This window comes from Bactrocera tryoni, chromosome 3 (genome assembly GCF_016617805.1).
Source record: "Bactrocera tryoni isolate S06 chromosome 3, CSIRO_BtryS06_freeze2, whole genome shotgun sequence".
Taxonomy (NCBI): domain Eukaryota; kingdom Metazoa; phylum Arthropoda; class Insecta; order Diptera; family Tephritidae; genus Bactrocera; species Bactrocera tryoni.
Genome location: NC_052501.1, coordinates 9189374 through 9212080, shown reverse-complemented (window position 1 = coordinate 9212080; position 22707 = coordinate 9189374). Strand labels below are relative to the sequence as shown.

The 22707-nt window shown below is 33.2% G+C and overlaps 2 protein-coding genes across 2 annotated transcripts; both read right to left on the bottom strand.

The window, feature by feature from the left end:
• Nucleotides 1–9186: 9186 nt before the first annotated feature.
• On the bottom strand, nt 9187–17760 carry LOC120770516 (23 kDa integral membrane protein). Its single transcript, XM_040098054.1, has 6 exons — nt 17589–17760; nt 15354–15441; nt 10903–11094; nt 10671–10832; nt 10410–10601; nt 9187–9461 (listed from the first exon to the last, which is right to left on the bottom strand). Exons 2-6 carry the CDS (start codon nt 15411–15413, stop codon nt 9390–9392), a joined length of 678 nt encoding a protein of 225 aa, XP_039953988.1. The 5' UTR covers nt 15414–15441; nt 17589–17760; the 3' UTR covers nt 9187–9389.
• Nucleotides 15491–17140, bottom strand: LOC120770515. Its single transcript, XM_040098053.1, has 2 exons — nt 16996–17140; nt 15491–16849 (listed from the first exon to the last, which is right to left on the bottom strand). The coding sequence occupies exon 2, from the start codon at nt 16534–16536 to the stop codon at nt 15811–15813; it is 726 nt and encodes a 241-aa protein (XP_039953987.1). The 5' UTR covers nt 16537–16849; nt 16996–17140; the 3' UTR covers nt 15491–15810.
• Nucleotides 17761–22707: the final 4947 nt, after the last annotated feature.

The following is a 22707-nucleotide window of genomic DNA, read 5'->3' as shown; positions in this document are numbered from 1 at the left end:
GTTGTTGTGTTCTTTTAAGTGTCACTTGCTCCAGCTCCAGCGTGGGTACTCTACATTAGGTATGCACAGACTGGTTACATATAGGCCAAAAGTGTCAGACGGGCTAACTGCTGATAAGTCTTTTGCGCTCCCGCATTGGTAATAAGCGAGAGATATTGTAATTATCTTGAAAGTACTACATAACTACATACATACATATGTATGTATATTTTATCAGTAATTTATGGACCAAGTATTATGCTTCTATCAGTATGATAAATAATTTGTTGCCTTCGTTGTATGTTTTTATCAAGAAAATATATGAAAGGAAAACTAAGATTGCTCATAATGAGATCGTAATGAAACGAAATACGCTCCACAGAATAAATGTGAAAAAAATGTAATGATATTACATCAAGGTATATATTTTCCCATAGTGCCTAGATGGAACATATGTAGAGAACATTATATTAAGGTAACCACCGAAAATAGGCGAAATTGAATCATACACCTAATCTTAATTTTGACGACTTCCTTCCTTTTCGTCTCATTACGTATAACAATTTATGGTTTGTTTCCGGAAATGGATGACATCTATTCATATGTATGTAAATTCCCTTAGTATCATTACTTTTTTTACTTTTTATTGTACTTTATGTGATAAACAGAAAGTGGAAGAATCTAATTAACACTTATAATAAATTTCAAATCAGTTCTGTTGTTGTTGTAGCGGTTATCTAATCTTGGTTGTCATCGAAGTCATCTAACGGTAGGCCCAAGAAACGGGGTCGGAGGGCTTCGCTGGACATGCAAAAAAGTGTTTAGAGACATGAAGGGCACGCTGGTCATAGTATATACTATATGTCGAGATCGTTTCTGGATAAGTTGGAGTTTAACATGCTACAATATCCAAAACGAAGTTGCGCAAGTGTCACTCTAGATTCTCGTGGCAACTCGAGCTCTCCATATGCAATTGGTGGGGGTTTACCTCCAATTATGCCATTCACAGAGACAAAGTCGGTGGAGGTGCGTGTCTAAAGTTAGTTGCGTTCAAAATCTAGTCGGCATACTGATCTATGTCGTCGACGTAATCAAGGTAAGGCCTTTTGATGTTCTTAGGAAGCTGCCCCGCATCAAGCAGATAGCAGCAAGGATGGTTTCTGCGAAAACATCTCAGCAGAAACTGTTTGCAAAGAAACTCATTATGTTCCTTAACCGGAAACATGCGGGCCTTGCTGTGCAAATGTTCAACAGGAGAGATCAAGAAACATCCTGTAATAGTCCCGTGTGCAGTATTTTGACACGTCTGAAGCTTCCTCGTCTGCGTTTCACCTTTGTCTTGTATGTTGCGAGCAACGGTTTTTTGTCTTTTTTCCATGAGCTGCAGCCAGCGACTTCATGATTTTGTTGCGGCTCTGGACTTTGACAGTTATCGCGGTCGTATGAGGAATGAAGGAGCACACGCTGCCGAATATAAGATCTAAAATTGTAAGGTTATTGACAATCGGAATTCTAACGTCATAAACAGTGATGTTAAGATCCAGTCTGTACTCCTTCGTTCAGTTCGTAAATATGGTCGCTGTGGATTTATTTGGGGAAAGTGTTCAGTGCCTTGCAGAGAAGAATAAAAAAGAAAAAGCACATCCAATCGATTCCATTATACAAAGTCAATATCATGCAGTCATCAGCGGACGAGGTGATGGAAATTCTCTCTGGTAGTTGAGGGAGTTTCGAACTATAGAGGTTAAACAGTTACGGAGAGAGAACACCATTCTGCGGAATCCGCTGTTTAATCTTCTTAATTTAAAGTTTGGAAAACGAAGCAGTACGGGTGGTTGCCAGCTCGCTCGTGGTCCACTTTTTCAGCGCAGGAGGTAGCGTGGATTGCTCTCTGTCCTCAAGAAGCGTTGTATGATTAACTGTGTCAAAAGCTTTTGACTATTCCAACGCTACGAGGATTGTCCTCTCACGGGGTGGCTTTTGATTTAAGGTTAAAGACCTTGGTATTGTAGGTTACTTCTGTCGAGCCTAGATGTTTTAGCATCAACATTTTTATCACACCTGGGCCTATGGACTTGGATGATTTAGCCTTGTTGATGACACTCCAAACTTCCTTCTGTTCAATAGAACGCTTACATTTTCGCTTTTTATTCCCTGAAAAGGGTATACAAATTTTTTTCCAGAATAAACTGTCAACTTCCTATCAATGATGAAAAATGTTTTCAAAAACAATTTTTTTTAAGTAAGGTCTTTCTCAAAATATTACTCCGAAACCGGTACTGTGTCATTATTCTTCTCTCTTTTTTGTAAGATTTTCATTTATCGCTATTATTAAAAATCACTTCTTGCGAGTACCAAATGGAGTTAATTTTAATTTAATATTATCAATATAAACTTTTGTTATCAGTCCCAATGTATTTTGTTTATTTATGATAACCAAAAAACCCAATTGCAAGCGGTTACAAGGCACTTGAAATCTTAAAAGTCTTCCATTGAAATAACTAATTTGCCTTATTTATTTCTAATATGTTATTCAAGCTCTATTGCTATAGCCTCCGATAAGTAGTTATATAATTTCACATAATATTTTGGGAGAGGTCGCAATATCTTTATTATGAGCAATAAAAAGTTGCCGTATGTGTAGCTGTAGTAATAATTAATGGTAAATTTAGGATACCGGAAGAGATTCTTAAGTAAGATTAGTTAAAGCAATTAGCTTATTTTGAAATATATGCACTCGCAAGGTAATTTAGTTTCTTACCAATGTTCATATAAACCACTGAAAGGACGATTATGAAGTCAATTTTAAATATTTCTTCCGGTTAGATGTTGATGTAGTTTCTTCCATAAAAATCATACTTTTTTAAGTTCTACTATATGTTCGCGCAAAGTTCCTCCGCCTTAAATTAGCATATCGTGAACAAACTTTCAATTTTTTCTCTTTTCAATTCTAACTCTTTTCACAATAATTAGCGTGGAAGCGGGGCTCAACAAATCTACAGTGACGCCGGTGTCGTAAGTGGATGATACCTAAAAAAAAATGTATAAGGTTCTATCGAGCGTATTGCGTGAAAGATTAAAGTCCACCGTCAACAAACTGATTGGACCTTATCAGTATGGCTTCAGGCCTGGAAAATCAACAACTGACCAGATATGCACCATGCGTCAAATCTTGTAAAAGACCCGTGAAAAGAGGCAGACCAGTATGCCAGTATGGCGCCCATTGACTTAGCCAGTATGGCACCGATTGACATCCAGGAAGGCGAACTAGCGCGAATATATAACTAATTAGAGACTTCTAACGCAGCAAAAAGAGAGGAGAAAATCAAAAGTATTCCAATGTGGCAGCGACGGTGGCCAACTTCGTCCAAGGGACGGTGGTCTCACAGATTGATTCCGTGGATAGATAGACAACATGAGGATTGGATTTCCACCGTCCATGGATGCTTTAGAAGCTAATACAAATATCGTCAAGACTTCAGTCCATATTGTCCGACGTGTACAGATTGTATAGAAGACTCCGAACACGTACTCTATCATTGCCCTCGGTTTTCATATATGAGGGAAAAGCTGAAAACCACACTTGGAAGTAGTCTCACGGTTGAACATTTGTCTGCACTTATGTGCGACAAAATTGAGACATTTACAACAGATTGTTCAGTGGCTAGGTTTAGCGGATTAAAGTCCCCCACTTTCGATGCTTCCTCCTACTCTAAATCAAAAAAAAAACAACAAACCGCGAAAAGAGGATCGACAAACTTCACCCCTTTGTCGATTTTAAAGCTGCTTTCAACAGCACGAAAAGGAGAAATTATGCCGCTATGTCTGAATCTGGTATCCACGCAAAACTAATGGGTCTGGTAGTGAACGTGGGCAAAAAGAAATATCTCCTGTCATCAAAAAAAAACAGTCATCGCACGTCTAGGCTCCCACATCACTGTTCACAGTAATAACTTTGAAGTTCTAGATAATTTCGTCTATATTGAAACCAGTTTTAACACCAACAACAATGTCAATCTCGAAATCCAACTCAGAATAGCTTTTGCTACTTTGGACTGAGCAGGCAATTGAGAAGTAAAGTCCTCTCTCAACGGACAAAGACCAAACTCTATAAGTCACTCATTATTCTCGCCCGTGTTGTAACATGTTGCAGAGTCATGGACGATAGAAACATCTGATGAGTCGGCGTAACGAGTTTTCTAGAGAAAGGTTCTGCAGAAGATTTATGGTCCTCTGCGCATAGACAAAGGCGAATACCGCATTCGATGGCACGATGTACAAGTTATACGGCGACATTGACATAGTTCAGCGAATTAAGAGACAGCGGCTACCTTGGCTAGGTCATGTCGTCCGAATTGATAAAAACACTCCAGCCCTGAGAGTATTTGAAGCAGTACCCGCGGGGGTAGGCGATTTTCTTTTTGTTCTACGCCAAATGCGCCTCTTAACGACCTTCATGGACCCAAGGAGTTGTAATGATGAAGCTCGATTGTACCAAAAATGTCTTTAAATGTACTTAAACTAGTTCGGCAAGGTTCCATATACTTGAGTATTTACTTTTACAAGTTATATTATCACACTGCTCTTTTTTGCCAGCGTGTTCCCATGCATTAGTTGACGCAAGTATCGGTACATTGTATTTTTAACTCAATGTTTATGAAGTAAACGAGAAAGGTGTGTTAATGCCTGTACTATCAAGAGGTTGTTGTCGCAGAAAAGTAAACGATAATGCAGTGATAATGAAGTGTTATGACTCACTCTATATACTATATGCATATGTACTCGATATACTTGTAGCATATGTATGTATGTACTCATATATCGTGTGGTACTAGTGCGCACGATCGTTTGCGATCACTGGCTTTGTTGTTGAATTAGAAATGTGTTGTTGTCTCCAGCTTTAAAAAGAAGAATGACAAATTCAGTACAGAAGTCCTTAGGGGCAAAAAATCCCCCTTTGGAATACCCAATATGATCTGTATACCATACATACTAGGGTGGGTAATTTTTAAGGAGCTTTATTTTTTCATCTAAAAAACAGGCTAAAAACTTACACGAGGGTAAAAAATAAGCTGTTAAAAGTCAAGCTCTTAACATTAATATTAGGCGTTGACAATAGTTAAGTTTTCAAAAAAAAATTCATACATTTGGATATTCAAAATAGTTCACGGTATAAAGAAAATATGTCTGGGCATTTTTATAGAGCGTCAATCCCCGGCAAGGATGATTTTTCAATTATTTTTTTACAATAAATATTGGAAATAGTGTAAGGGTTTGAAATGTTCGGTTCGACCCGAACTTAGCCCTTCCTAACTTGTTTTATTTACCTTTTGCAAGTTTTTAGCCTGTTTTTGGTTGAAAAAAAGTGAAAGAAAGTTACCTAAAAATTGCACACCCTAATATTCACACATCAATTGTGTTCAAGTACCATATACCTGTATACCATATATGCGAGTGGTTCAATATAACTTACGTGTTTATTGGCGGTTCAATGGACACCGTATGAAAAGTTGTGACGCATTCTCCGATTGCAAAGTTATGAATTATAAATCTACACATATAAAATATGTATTATGGAGAGCAAATATGTACATATGTATGAGTAAGCGCGTATATGCTACTAAGTTTCTATAATTAACAGCGCGATGAGATTGGACGTGATTCATAAATGTTCCACCTTTATTTTGTTTGAGAACTGCTCCGTATATTTTACTAGAGCGGGTCGATTTATAGGCAGCCAAAGAAACGAAAAAATCGCGTATGTGGAGCTGGAGTGTTTTCATCCATTCGGACGACATGACTTTGCCAGTGTTACCGCTGTCTCTTAAATCGCTGAACTATGTTAATATCGTCGTATATCTCGTACAGCCATTAACTGGCATATTCGCTGTTGCCAACGCGCAAATGATCATAACTCTTCCGCAGAACCTTTCTCTCGAAAACTTCTACTGCACAATATAGTAGGATATGTCGCTTCATCTGAATTTGGTATACCCGCAAAACTAATACGGCTGCGTAAACTGATGATGAGAAATACCAAAATCTCCGTCAGGATCAAAAATGACCTCTCTGAGCCGTTCAATACCAAACTAAGTTTCAAACAAGGCGATTACCTATCGTGTGACTAAACTACTTCTGGAAAAAAAAATTCAAGCTGCAAAGCTAATTAGAGGTACAATTTTCTACAAGAGTGTTCAACTGCTGGTGGACGCCAATAACAACGACATCATTGGCTTCAACAATCGCGCCATTAGTTCTGCTTTCTCCAGACGAAATATCTCCTGTCATCAAACAAACAGTCGTCGCACTCTCGACTTCGCTCCTATGTCACTATTGACTGTCATAACTTCGATGTCGTAGATAATTTCGTCTATCTTGGAACCAGTATTAACACCAACAACAACGTTAGCCTCGAAATCCAATGCAGAATAACTCTTGCCAACATGTGTTACTTCGGATTGAGTAGGCAACTGAGAAGTAAAGTCCTTTCTCGACAAACAAAAAACAAATTCTACAAGTCACTCATCCCCTTGTCCTGTTATATGTCGAAATTTTTTTGAGATTCTAAAAATTAGTTCGCAGTTTGAGATATTCCAAAAAAATTTACTATTGATCATTTGTCGGAATCGGCGAGATCGAAAATATATATAAACTAACTCCCTTACAGTTTTGGATTCGTAGTCTCTGAAGCAAAGTTGTTCAGAATGATCAGTAGAACATTCCCCGCATGGGCGATTTTATAGTAAAATATCGATCCGCTCTAATGTGTATGTGTGGCGAAATAATCAATTTTTGCTTAGCGATAAAATTTATTGATGAATTTCTAAGAAAAGTTATTTATTTTTTGTACTAATTTGGAAAGGTATTTGTATTGTTTTATTATTTCCTTATCAAATTTAACAGTTTGTCTAATTTATTTCACTATTTTGGGAAAATTCAAGTGCCAAATTGATTTAGCCGAATTTAGTTATCAATTGATAATGATTAATTTTACAGTTTTTGACAGTTTCTGCACTCGGCCATTGCGACGCCTTTTCCGGCGACCCCTCTGAAAAGATCCGCTGACTCCTTTCAAGATCATCTAAAGTGAAAAAATACGTGTTTTAGTTAAAACCTTAACTTAGAACTTGTACGAAGAGAAAAAACTGAAAGTTGGATTTTTGCCATACATTTTTCGTACAAGTCTTTAAGAATTGTATCTCAAAGACCTTTGGAAAATTTCATGAATATCGGTTGAGTAGTCCACGAGAAGTCTTGCCAACCGACTTCAAAAACACAGTTTCGAGAAAAACGCGTTTAAAGACGGCGCACTTACCTAGCTAGCCTGGAGCGCACAAGTACTCAAGGCTGTATCTCCGAAACTATTACTCGAATTAATTTGAAAATTTTATTAATATTATTTTAGCGGTGTTTAATAAGACAATAAAAAAATCGATTTTTTTAAACCCATGAACCCATGTTACACCATAAGTGTAAAAAAAGCGCAAGTGAAATTTATGAACACTATTGATCGTTTTTCTCAAACGTCTACAGCTGATGCAGAGAAGTGCTTTGAATCAATTCACCCCTAAAAATTGTTTTCGAATGCATTCGAAGAAATCCTCTTAGAAAACTGAAAATTTTGTCGAGGAAAATGAATATCTCGACCAGATCATTGTAAAGGCTTATTGGAGATGATCTCTATTAATCAATGGCCGAATCAATTTAGGGCTTGTGGGAAAGCATAAGGTGACTATTTCGAATAAAATTTTGAACACCGCTTATTAAAGGTAACTTTATTAAAAAATGTTGTATAGTTTCATATTTATAACAGCTTGAATTTGTAACAAAACTTATGGCAGGACGAAGTATAAACAAATATACGAATTTTTAGGGTAATGGAGCATTGTAATAGGCGGCATAAATAACCATTTCCGCTGCCTCGAAATTACACTCTACTTGCCAATACTTATAAAGTCCATATTTTAATGAAAATTCCTAGACACGCTCTGAATTTCATCTACATATCTCACAGATTGAACAAAATTTTCGGTAAATTCAATCATAAGTACTGTGGTCTATATATTCGGCATCTGAAGTCTTGAAAAGTTATGTTGCGATTTCGACGATTTTCAGTTGAGAGGGCAACACTATTCGCAGAAAGTTTTGCCGATATTTTCATTGGTGCCTGAATTAAATATTATAGAGTGAAAGCAACAAATGAAATTTAAACTTTTATTTTATGGAGAGTTGCAGCCATTAAGGTAGCAGTAGATTTACTGCTCCGGAGTACAGCCTCCTTTAGAGAAGTGACCAGCCACTCAGATAGCAGAGCGGCGATATTAGGCTTGAACTTATTTACAGTGCGTTCAGGGCTGGACTCGCTCTTAACATCATCGAATGCCATTGTAATAAGACCGGTTAGGGTGCCAGGCCACAGAGGAATCGCAGGAAACTGTAAAACTGATGAGCTAAAAATGTAAAAATGAGCTAAAAATGTAATATCTTCGATCATGACTTAACAAGAATTTCTAAGAAGGTCGTGCGAATATTTCAAGTCGATCGGTCCACACGTTTCGAAGAAATTTTTTTCACTGAATCTAATTTTTTTCCAAGTAGATATAACCTCTTAAGCAGTAATATATACATACATCCATAAACATATATGAGATCGTGGCTTCATCTATTCATCCAAATAAAACAGAAAAATGCTTGAATCGTGCCTAAATGTATGCTACAATATTTTTACTTTTGTGTGTAGTGTACAGCCACGATTAACGCAGATTTTCTATGGCACATGCCATTCTATAGTCGCAAAAGTTACAAGCCTAATAGAAAAAAAAATAAATCAAAACAATTATATTTCGAAATATACTAAGATCCGAAGCGAAGCCGAATATGTTATTCTCCAATAGTATTTATAATAAATTCACTGTCGCTCCTTAAACAGCCCTCCTCCTCCAGATTACCTTCTCATTTCAGACAGGACGCTTAATGCTGAGATATTTTTGCTGATATGGAAAACGAATAAATATCGGAGCAAATGAGATTCGGAGGAGAAATAAGGTTTAATGCACTCAGTTACTTATGGTAGTTGAATCCAAGAAAAAAGCTTATTGTTTTTGTGAAGTTTGTTAGTAATTACAAATTTTATTTTCAATTCTTCAATAGTTGATAGTTTTAAACGCTATTTGTATCATAATTAATAAAACACTTACAATAAATATATAAGGTAAGTATACTCTTGTAATTGCAACGGTGTGCGGGTTTAAAAATTTCGACTTTTATTGTACATTTGTTGCCAGTTTCGTTGGATTATACATATAACTAATTTATGTATAAACATTACCGCTATTGTTTCTCTTTATAAATACATACATATTTGCAAAATTAATTTGAGATTCTGTTGCAGTAGCAGATACTCAAAATACTCAATAGGCCGAGCGACGTTTGTAATTTCGAATATTATTCGCTAAGCAACAGGCGAAGATGAAGCCAACAAACTGAAAGCAAACATTTTTAATATGGAATTAGTATATTTTTATTAAAATTAATAATTTTTAATAATTTTGGACAACTGATAAGAATATACAGTACAGTTCGAAAGTAAAATTTTTAAGAGATACATATTTGTTTACAGAGAAGAGGGACAATTCAGAAAATAAATACGGGCACCCCGCAAGGTAGCGTTCTTTCCCCTTTGCTCTAGAGTCTGCGGTCGCCTTATACTGTTGTAGACGAGTAAATGGGAAGTGATAGAGTCTCTCACCAAAAGTGGTGTTCTGGTGTTATGAAACCGTACAATGTTTTATGAGGCCGTTGTCTGTCAGAGGATGTTCTAAAAACCAATCTAGATAAGCAGCTAAAGCTACCCTCATCGGCATCTATGATACCATAACAAAAACCCCAAAAATGGCACTCAATGTAGACATAGTTGGTAGGGTTTGGCAGCAAAATTTGTTATTAGACATAGAGTAGCTGGGTACATGAGGGGTCTCGGACAGTGACACACTAAAATTCTATACTGCTTCGTTTACATTCCATAAAATCTAGAACACAAAAACACAGAACCTTCTCCTGACCGTTTCTTCTCAGCTCACACACCTGCGAGAGATTTATAGACAGGCAAAGCCGCTGGAGAAGCGGGGCAGTGATCTTTTTCATGGATGGATCGAAGTTAAGATGGAGAGTAAGTGGTGGAGCTCTAGTTTCAGACTAATAAACCACTATATCGTCTTTCAAATGGAAGTGGTTCCCACCAAGGTAGCAGTAGATGTACCATTCCGAAGCTTCCTTCAGAAAGATATGCATTCTTTTTGATAGCCGAGCAGCTATACTGGAGTTGAGCCCGATGACTCCAATTCTCCAATTTTAGCCGATTGGAAGTGAGACGGTTTTCCGATATTAATACACGGTATACATATTTTTTTACTTCGATATTGAAAACTCACCTCAATAGCTGCGACAACCAGACCCGCATATTTGATGACATCACTGTTCTTATCCCAGAAATCGACGAATGCCTGCTTACAGCCACGACGATAGACGTTCTCAATGCTGCAGCGATTGTCCTTGCAGCATGATGGTGGAAAGTAGCCTTGGAATGAGTAGTCAATGTATGAGTTCTTACCACAGCACTCCATCTAGAATTTCATAAAATTTCATAAATCAGTTATTATTCTTATTTATTTTTAATATAAAAAGCTGCTTACACTAATTTGTATGGCATCCATGTAGTCCGATTTATGAGTTCTACGCGCCCATGCCTTTTCGACGACATCGCCCATCATTACCAGATATCGGTCCTTTTGTACCCACATGTATATAACCAGGGCGAGTTGTCCGATCATTAGCACGAAGAGCAGCACAGAGTACTAAAGTAGAGAATACAGAGAATTTAGAGATTTTGAAAATAAAAAACATTATTTAGATAGTTTTTGTTACCGTCATCGACATGCAATACGACTCGCGTATCGCGCCACAGCAACCGAAGAAGGAGATCAGCAATATCACCGAACCCAAAACGATCATTGTAATGGGCACTTGCTGTGTTTGCACTGCCTCCGCTATGTCATCGATATTGTGTATATTGCTGAAGAGCAGGATGCCAAAGACGATCAGCAATATGCCGCATATCTATATACATACATATATATATTTAATTGTAATTTTGATAAAAAAATTTAATAATTTATTGACATTTCTACTTAAAAGTATAATTTATATAGTTATAAGTCACACATTTCGTATACAACATAATATGTAAAATATTAAATTATTCAAAATATTTGGATTAAAAATTAAAGATTTCATTCGGATTTTGAGATTAAAAACTAAATTTTAAAATTATTTTGAAAAATAATTGGTTTATTTATTTAACCTTTAAATTTTTTTATAAATTAATTTTTAAAAGATTACTTTAATTTTAATTGATAATTAATTTGATTAATTAATTAAAGTAAAATTTTAAAAATTAAATTTTTCAAAAGTTATTTTTTAATAAAGATTTTCGATTTTAATTTAAATTTTTAAAATTATTATTTTTATTTAATATTAAAAATTAAATTAAATTTTAAAATTATTTTATTAAAAGTTAAAAATCAAATATTTAATTTCAAACATCATGGATTAAAAGTTTAGAAAAGATTTTTTAACTTAAACATTTTAGTAGCAAATAAATTATTTTTCAAATGAAAAGCTGAAATAAAAAGTGTTAAAAAAGGAAAGATTTTCATATTTCTAACTAAAACACTATAATATAATTAAAGCAATTCAATTTATTGTAAATAAAACAAAAAAAAAACTAAAATAAATAAATGTTTTAGGCCTTTTACAAAAGATAACCAAAATGGTAGATCACTAAGTACGGAAATGCGAGAAAATCGAAATTTTAGAACAATTATTATAATTTTTTAATTAGGTTTTAAAGATAAAAATTTTAATTTTTTGGTATAATTTTTTTTTTTCAATCCAGTATTTGAGATTAAAAATGTGTTTAACCCGATATTTGGGATTAGAACTTTAAAAAGTTTTTTAACTCAAAGTAATCACAAGCAAAAAACGCAAATTACACAGGCACAAAATTGAGAAATCGCATAATTTATCGTTAATTTAATTGAAAGTTCAAGTTTTACTTCTCAATATGGCATTTAGGATTAAATATTCATTTTTTTCATTTTTTTCAATCCGATATGTGTGATTAGAAATTCAAAAATTATTTTTAATAAAGGTTTTAATAAAGATTATTTCGCGATTAAAAATTTAAAAATAAATTAATTCAAATGGTAATTAAATTATTTTTGAATGCATTATTTACAACCCTGAAAATAATACATGCTTATTGGCAATATAATACCTATAACTTTATATTATATACTTTATATTATATATTATATTTATTACTGACGGTTTTCGTGCAAATTTTAATTATTTTTCTAATGATTGACTTCACTATTAGAAATAGCTCATTTTCCCAGTATGTATTCAATGTAAACAACAATTTCTAGACAACGCAATTAGAATACATTATACATATTTATATAGAAATTTACAACAACATCAATAACATTAGTAAGTAAATAATGTGACTAAACTCTAAACAACAGAGTCTCATAAAAAATAATAATATAGCTAACAATATAACTTTAAAGAAAAAAAATGTATACAAATATATATGTACATATGTATATGAAAATGTACTTACATAAAATATAGAAAAAACAAAGAAAAAATAGTAAATATTAAGAAATAGTTATAACTCCTAAATACTAATAATATTTTCAACAATTAGTGACGTACTTATGTATATACAAAAATATAGAAACTTATTACATAACCTCACTCAATGTGCTATTTACCCACATATACACGTATAATATATATGTACGTGCATGCATAATTCATCTATTGAGTAAAAGTGTACTTCGAGCAAAACCAATTCAATTTTCACAAAAAATTAACTGTATTACTTAATTCAGACTGACCTTAAACTATGGACTTCTTGAAAAGCACGTACAAATATTTATGTATATGTACATATGTACTCATGTACTTACATACATATGTGTATAAGTTGCAAACATAATCGTTGCTTCTTTCATTTTTCACTCAGCACAAAATGAAGCTTAGCTTTAGCACAAATTAGAAACACATTTTAAAAATCGTATGTACATATGCATATGCGTACCATATCTACAAAAATTTATCAGCACTAAGCCAAGACTGTTAGTAGATATTCATCTACATACATACAAATATACCTTTGTTATGTCTAGCCTAGTTATACATACATATGTTTATACACACCCAGTACAATAGCTATTAAATTATTTACTTGACTTTCGTATTGACCCAAGTGTAATTATTAATAATTGCAATTAAGTCTCATGTGTATGGAACGAAACTGTGGCAAACCCAGGCGTGAGTTGTTAGTTAATTGACAAAATTTTTCGAAAAAAGCTTGACGCGAGTACATACATATTTAAATAAATGTATGAACGTATGTACTTATATACATATGTGGTCTGCACAAAATTGAGAAATCGCATAATTTACCGTTAATTTAATTGAAAGTTCAAGTTCTCTGGATATCCGTAAATAGCCTGAATTACTCACATTGGATTCATGAATAAATTAATTTATTTTCAATCATCCACTCATGCCTAATCATTTTAATATTACATACAATATTTCTATATAGCATAAAGAAAGTTGTAGAATTCTTCGTATGGATTAATCAGAAATTATGCTTAATCAAAAAACTACTCTACTTATACCTGGAAGCACCGTTTTTAAGAAACGACAAGTCACATAATGTTTTAAACCGCTTAATACCAGCTTTAGGACCACACAAATTTGTAGAAAAAACTTAATAATTTCGTTCTGAAAACTCGTCTGTTTTTATATTTTTCGAAAAGAAAATTTGTCACGCTTATGAGAAGCTTCAAACTGTAAATTGCCGCGACTAAGTCAATAATTTGTATTCGCAAGCGAAGCTAATAAAAAATGTGTATATATTTGCATTTTCAGTCAGCGAATACAAATATAATTACTTATTTTCTCATATAAATATGCTCTAAGGTATATATTTAATATTTACTTATATAATACATACGTACATATACATATGTATAAGATCTATTACGTATCTATACAATAGTGAAACAATATGCGTTATTTATAAAACGATGACGTTTACCGTTGGATTGAAAGTAAACTTGTTTTCAAATATTGCTTCTAAGCCATCTTTGTTGCATGTCTTTTTTACACCTTAAATTTGCTTCAAGCTCAACAAAAATTTACAAGTTTTTTAAAAACCAGTTTTTCAGAATTTGACATAAATATTTACATACATATGTATGTATGTATGTGTTAAAAATGTTTGTACATAAACAAATCTATGCTTTTGAAGCTGAACCCCTTTTATAAAAATACATACATACATGACAATATGTATTTAAACCGGTTCAAAGAACTTAGATTTGCGCTTTGCAGCTAAAAAATTTTCTACATTCTTAATTGTTTTCAAATTCAACTGGCTTAGGGCTTAATTTTGTATATACATACACATAAATATTTACACATATTTATATCATTACAAACAACTTAGTATTACTAACACATACATATATAAATGTATATTCGTACCTGTGTTATATACACAGCAATTAATTTTGAAAATATTTTTTTACAAAGTTATGGTTTTACTAAATTATAAAGTGATTATACAATTCGAAATATACATACATACCTAGATCTGTGAAAATATTATTAACAATTTTACTTATGTATGTATATACATATGTACATAAGAAAAAGCTTCCATAAAATCTATACACAATTAAAATCATTGTTGAATTTTATATAAGATATTAACAAAGAATCGCCTTTAAATCAAAAACAAAAAGAATGCTTGGATTATTTCTTAATAAAGTTAGATTTAAATCTAATAAGAACACAACATCCAGGTATAAGTCCAATAAGAACACTGTATACATATACGAAACTTTCAATATAAATTAAAAACACATACCGATCCTTTGTATGCGAATATATGCACCTATTTCTAAAATTGAATTATAAATTAAAAAGCGCAACCTTCCAAATAAGTATGCTAATTGGTCAGGTTCGTGCATCCAAATTCAGTGTCGAATGTAAACTGGCTAAAAAATACAACTGAATAATATAAATTATGTCAAATCGAGAAATTGATGATCTCACAATTTTGCAATCATTTTGTGCGCTAATAATTACTATTAATTATAATAATTCGGATGCAACTTGCATATTTCTAAAAAATATTTCTATTTAATTTAAAAACTAAAAATTTAATAATAATCTCCCAATATTTTATATACCAGCCAATCTAGAGATTGAAGAGATAAAAAAAGACTTACCGAACATAGCAAATTAAACAAGAACAAAAGGTATTTAACCAAAGAGATGCCACAACTCATTGTGCGAACTTTTGAGTTATAGTTACAGCTGCAGAAAAAAGACAACATAACACGGATAATAAAAAATGAAACCAGAATTTCAATAATAATTTCTACCGTTTTATAAACAGTATTTATTGACATTAAAGTGGCGCCAGATTGTGAGTGGAGCAATGTGTATACAATCTCAAAAATTAAAATTCATTAAACAAAAATTGCAAAACAAATGCAAGCATTCATAAAAGTAGGCACTTAAAATTTCTAAGTACTAAAAACGTATTGTTTTCAATGCAGAAGCACGCAATCATAATGTCATAAAAGTCGCAGGCTTTCCTCACAGGGTTTAAATTTAAGTTCGTTATGTAAGATCCAAACGCTGTTTACCACACAGCAAACGTTTGCTTATATTTACGGATCCTTAGCGTACTAGTTCCGGCAGTAAAGACTTTCGCGAAAATATTTTGGCCTTTGCATCAAGCAGCATACTCCACAGTGATGGATGCTTAGCTAACCAATACATCCAGGATTGTTTTGTCAATGCGCTCGCTTCCACTTTCTTTAGATGATCATAATATTTGGCATTACGCTTCACAGCGGCAGCCTCGTCGGGCGCAAAGCGTGCAAAACATAATTTCAATAAGGTTTCGGATATGTCGATTAGACGTCCACCTTTGGGCGGGTGCACTAAACACAGTTGACTCACAACAAAATCATCACTTTTACTTTTTGCCAGTGGTAAGAAAGTAGCACGACGACCAACTATGCATGATTGCAACCAAGATACACCATTACCATTCACTCTAATGCCGGGCAACTTAACGGGCAATACTCTATCCTTGCTGGCAAATATCGGTATAAGCGGTCTGTGGCTGATGAGCAATATGGTATCCTGATCTTTCATTTTTATCTCACGTATTAGTCCAGTATGCATAATGCGTTCATTTATCAACTTCTCTGGGATGTGCGAAGGTTTTTTGAAAGGACGCACCAAATATGCCGGTTTGCGTTTAATATATGCAATCAGTAGCATTAGACCGGATGTACCATATATAGCAGCTTGCGTGCCAATTGTGTCTTGCTCCATATAATTGCATAAACCTTCGTATTTGGAAACTATATACGATGTTAAACTGTTTGTCGCCATTTTAAGAGCCGGTAAAACTTAACTTCTTTATGAATTTGTGGCTGAAAAATGCACTTGCCAGCTGTTGACGCCCAGATTAGCTACAGCGCTATGTTTAATGTAGCTTCTGCTTTGTTTTGATTTCCAGAGCTGTGTTTAATACTAATTTTATTTAGTACGCTGACGGTGTTGTTGCTTGAAATTACTTTTAGATTATCACTTTCGGCACGTACGCAAATATACTTCCACTTCGGTACGGTATGATACGAAGTTATCGTTTGGAGTTACACGTAATCGTTTTGTTTATATCCGTATGAGTGTGTGTGATTATTGCCTAAAATGCCAAAAGTGTTCATTAAACACTGTACAACATAGAAATCGATTTTGAATTTAAATTATTTGCATAAACCAAATCTAATTTAAATGTTGTGTAACTTTTTCATTCCAAATTATCGATGACATCATATAATTTTTACGTACACTTAAAAGCCTTCTCGACAATATTATCTTATATTCAATCGTATTTTTGTGACGGTGCGTATTTTGAATTTCATTCAAAACAAATTAAGTTCGCTCAAAATCGTATTTTTTCGTAAATTTTTGAATTGCTACTAAATCTCAGCGAACACAAAATAGATGACTGAATCGCAAAGATACTGTAGAAACACATCACACCTCGTCGTTTTGTCGTTCGTTGATCACAATATTGCTTATCGTGCTTTCAACACATTTGAGGATGGAGTGCGAGCTACCATAAAAACAAGACACAGCAGCATTGGATCACCATGATAAAAACAAACGCATCGCCCAAAGCGGGACAAATTTTCTCATCTCTTCTCTTTCACAACATTGCTATACAGGTTTATTTGTATTTTACTTCAAGTTGCCACTATTTCATATACATTTTTTTTATTTTTAAATTTGTTTCTTGTTTTGCTTTATATTTTCGTAATAACAAAAATGTTTATTTAAATACTTAAACAGTATAGCCAGCCCTCACAATCACAGGTAACCACTTGTTGATAAATAAATTAAAATAAAACCATTTTCACGAAAACACAATAACGACGTACCTACGTAAGCGAATTCAAAAAATTTCAAATTTCGTTCAACAGAAATTTTCTATATTTCCGTTAGTACAGTACTTTTATTGAATTAAAATTTGTATCCGCAGCGGTTGTTCACCAGTTCGGTCGTTATTTTAGACTGAAATCTCCAAGTACTGTGGATTTGTGGCGATGCTCCAAAACGTGAACGGTCACAGCGCCGTAGTCAGTTAGTGAGTCAACCAAGCAGCTAACAGCCAGCTAACAGAGGTAGCCGAATAAACGCCATGCGAACAGGCAAGCAGCCGCCTCGGAGTTAAGTACTCGCAACAGCTCAGCTGTGTGATTTCGTGCCAAAACAACCGCCTGTTGCTTTTGTTGTTGTTGCTGATTGCCTATTCGGCATTAGCACATATTGTTAATATAGTAAGTTATATTATTCCATGTTTTTTTGCTTTTATTGTTGTTATGAGTTTGTCTTTGACGCGCCATAATGCGTACAACTATACGCACATTAATAAATCACCTCTACGTCTGCTGATTCCTCTTCTATTTCCATTGTGACTGCGTGGAAAAAATATTTTAAATATAATATAAAATTTTTACATTATATCATACTATTGTTGTAGTTCGTATGAAAAACTGAAGATATTGGTTTATTTGATTGTGGGGTAAAATAGCTCTAGTCAGTCTATATTGCCAGTAATTAAAACTATCGTTTGACTCATAAAAATATAAATATTTTTCGCCTGCCATTCATTAATACACATGCTTCAATAGTATTAAATGTCTGACCGCTCAAAATCACAATAAAGATATTTGTATACCCTCTTATGTTATAAGAAATGCTTCTATGAGGGGTATAATAGCTCCGTATAGCCGAAGCTTACGTTTTTTCTTATTCTATATAAAATTATTTGTCATAAATAATTATTCATCAAATAAGTATGTAAGTGCATGTATATTTTTGCATAAATTCAGTTTATAAATACAAACCACAAACAACAACAAATCTAAGAACATATTTTTCATAAGAAAAAGCTTGTCATAAAAAACCATCTGTCAATTGGCAATGGCATAACCTAAAAACTACTTTATTTGTTGAAAGAGTAAATAACAACTTTTTATTCTAATACAGCACAAATTTTTATTTTATTCTAAAGCTGCACAAACATTTCATTATGTTGTTGCCATCAGCAACGTTAGATTGCATGCGTTTACCTTGAGCATAATGATTCTGTAAAGTTCAAAATCTTTACTTCATGCACTAATGCTGATCTCTTCGATCTGGGTGAAGGACAATTTTATTGCTTTTTTCTTAGATTGTCTATACATATGTACATATCGTCACCTGAAATGCAAAATAACGTATCAATTCGAAATTGAGTGTCTTATTGATTACGCTTCACTACTTCAAATTACATACATAATATTACATATGTTCAACATTTTCAGGTTCTGCGCTCAGATATAAACCATTTTTAACCGATATTAATAGTTTTTTTCACTCATGTTCCATTTTATTTCGTGTTTCATTCATGTCACTGTAAATTTCCGAAAATGTTGTTACGTTATTTTGCATTTCAGGTGACGATATGTATTTGTATGTGTATATACATACATATGTATATGTACGTACGTCTATTTTGTACAGCAAAGAATCAAATAATTTGATTAATAACGGAGACTTGTACTACCAGCGAGAATCTATACATATTTGCGGTTATAGCGAATATCTGTATATGTACATACATACATATGTAGGTATATATAGTATGTATGTATGTATATAACTATTTAGGAAGCGTGTTTGTTTGCCGCAACGAAACCTAGTCTAATGTCAGTTATGTCAATGGAGAACAAAATAAAACACAATTATGCATATAATGATCAAAATGACAATAGGAAAATGTTATAAAAATGAGTAGTACCGCTATCGAGAGATAGCTGCTTTCAAAAGTAATATTCCTAGTATACACACATATGTATGTATGTATGTATATTTAATTTTCAGACATTCAATTTTCCAGTTGACGTGGCTTGGTTAAGGAAACTTTATATCTCGCAATTCTCAAATTGCTTAAAAAATGTTGGTAACAACTGACACGTGGCGACATTTAGATTTCAGAGTACACAAGCAAATAAAATATTATAATTTAAAATTTTACGGAGAGAAAAAACACTAAATTTTTATTAACGGTTGACCTAGAAACCTTCGACTGATCGGTAAGAGTACAAATGGGTTGTCTCACAAATTAAATACCCTTCAAGTCATTTAAAAAATACAACTACCCCCTTTTATTTTATAAAAATTATTTCTTAAAATTTTTTTAGAATCAAAACATTTATTATATACTTATGTATATTTACAGTCATATTACATACATTTTTTGGTTCTCGCTGATAGTACATCTTATTTGTCTTGAGTGCATTTAATTTACAGTCATCAGAGACGAACGAACTCAAGGCCCATAAGAAGGTGGAAAGGTTATCATTTGCCTTTACCAACAATTAATACCATTATGTCTATTAAAATTTTGAATTGATAAGTTTATTTAAGAGTACTTACATATGTATATTTTTAATATTGAAATATATGTACATACATGTATATATAATATTTTATATTATCTAAATTAATGTGGTAAAATATGTTTTTGTAAACAAATATAAAAATATAAAAAATTGCATCTGCAAAATCTTGTTATAAATGCATTATGTATGTACTTATGTATGTACATACATATGTATGTATCCGCACGTGTATAATATAATGGAAAACATAAAAATAGCTCGTTAATAAGTGAAAGTGTCAAAAAAAACACACAAATATACAAACAAACAAATGTACGCGCATTTAAACATACATATGTACATACATACATGCATCCAAGAGCATATATGTATGTACATATATGTATATAATTTAAAGCATACTAAATTCAAAATATGCTACCACGCCCGCATAAGCAACATTTTGTTTAGTTTTTAACTCAACATAAATACATACATACACAAATGTGTATGTACATAAGTATATTCAGTTATGTGCAATAACAACACTAAACCACTTTTTATTTCTAAAAAATGCATTGTCAAATAGTGTTTTCGCTTTTGTTTTGATTATTTTTCCAGTCGCGCAACGGTTGTTAACTCGCTTATTGTTGTTATTTGTTTTGCCCAGTGTGCTGCTGACTGACTGTGACCGATTGCATAAAATGAAAACAAATGCACACGTTCGATCGTACGCCAAGTAAACAGGCAAACTATCCAATAAACCTGTATTTATAACATATACATACATACATATATCATTATTTACATAGATACATACATATATAAGCAATTGGCAGTGTGTACGTGTCTGGTGACGGAAAAGCTGCTTACACCGGAAAAGCGCGCCACAGCAACTTCGAGCTTATGTACTTTGTAAATATGTACATGTCGACATTGGTATGTACATATGTATGTATGTGCGTGCAAATAAAATTATATATTTACGTTTTTTAAGTTTGTAAATATGTATATATGTACATACATATGTATGTAAGTACTTAAGTAAATACGTATGCGCGTGCTTTTAATAATACGCTTACAAATCACGAGCTTGTAGTCGTTTGAAATTTGTTGCTTTTCGGTCAACTCTTATAACCGGTTTTTAATGATTATTGTTTCTTGGTCGCTCCCACAATGAGATCAAATACAAATGGCTTAAAAAGTGAGTTTTATATGAGAAATCTCAACTGCATGCTCTCAAATCGATTTTAAGGCCTTTATTTACTTAACCTATTTACTTGATTGTTATTTGTTTTATTTTTTCCAATTCTTGTTTAATATTCATTGTTCTTGATTGCATTAATTTGTATACCCTGTACGGGCTAAATTATGCCACGAAGTTTGTAACACCCGCAAGGAAATGTCGGAGATCCTACAATATACATATATAAAGAAAAGAGCAGCGTGATGAGCTGAGTCGATTACTCATGTCCGTGGGTGTATACGTGAACCAGTGCTAGAGTTTTTGAGTTAGCAATCTCTTTTTTCAATCAATCTTCAAATTAATTCTTTATATTGAACTTTTATAGCATGCAGTTGCCATGAAAGCTGACCTATCAAAATCAGGATAAAAATCTGTTTATACCTTTTTATGCTATAAGAAATGTAACTGTGAAGGGTGTTATAGCTTCGGTGCAGCCGAAGTTAGGGGATCGTCTCAGTGTGAAATTTTCGAAAAATCGTTTAAAAAAAAGTCGCGAAAATCAGTGATTTTTCGGAGGGTCACACTGAGACGATCGCTTAGGAGTTTTTCATGTTCTTGATTTAATTAGTTTTCTTTTCTTTCTTCGTTCTTGAACGGTTAAAACTTTGAGTCCATTAAAAAAGAACCGCCAATTCCCAGCAGCGAACTATCTACAGCCCTATTTATGGAATTTATAAAAGTAGTACATTACAAAAAACTGTGAAATGGTTACCTCATAATCAAATCTCACAAAAAACGTTGCTTAAGTTAACGAGAGGCTCAAAAATTACTAACCACTCCTCAGTTAATATTTATCGGTGTTTCCAAAATCGTATTAAGCTCTGCTTTCAACCAACTGAACAAACGAATGGTCTAAAAATAAATAATTTTTAAAGAAAATGGTCACAAACTTAGAGATCTGTATAAGTAGGAAAGTGTACCCTTTTGTCTTTGGAGTAGGCTGTATAGCCATGGCGCTCGAATAACTTTTATCTCTAAATCTATAAAAATATTTTCAGCAAGGAACATTTTTTAAATACCGAGAAATTTCGTAAGTTAATTCCTAATCTTAACATATCAATTGAAAAGTCCTCGGCCTGAGGCATATTTAGATGAGTACTACAACTACAGCCCTATTTTAGAGCTTCGAAAGGCGCGTATATATGTAAATTTTGACAGCTGTCAGATCATTTGTTTCTGAATTATACCATTTTGAGTGAAGCAACTTTTGTTATTGTAAAAAAAAAAGAATAAAAAGAAATTTTGCGTGTTTTGTTGTTTTTTGAAGGGAAAAATACAGTTGAAGCAAAAACTTGGCTTGATGACGAGTTTCCGGTTGATGATTCGGAGCAGTGTTTGCAGATGTTGGAACGTAATATACCCGAGTTTTTGTCTCGATATGTGACA

What these genes read in the sequence shown, in the direction of transcription:
- LOC120770515 (XM_040098053.1), bottom strand. Translation starts at nt 16,536, where the DNA reads ATGGCGACAAACAGTTTAACATCGTATATAGTTTCCAAATACGAAGGT.
- LOC120770516 (XM_040098054.1), bottom strand. Translation starts at nt 15,413, where the DNA reads ATGAGTTGTGGCATCTCTTTGGTTAAATACCTTTTGTTCTTGTTTAAT. An exon ending in TGTTTAATTTGCTATGTTCG is followed by an intron (nt 11,095 to 15,353) that starts GTAAGTCTTTTT and finishes GTATGTATATAG; the next exon opens with ATATGCGGCATATTGCTGAT. An exon ending in TGGATGCCATACAAATTAGT is followed by an intron (nt 10,602 to 10,670) that starts GTAAGCAGCTTT and finishes ATGAAATTCTAG; the next exon opens with ATGGAGTGCTGTGGTAAGAA.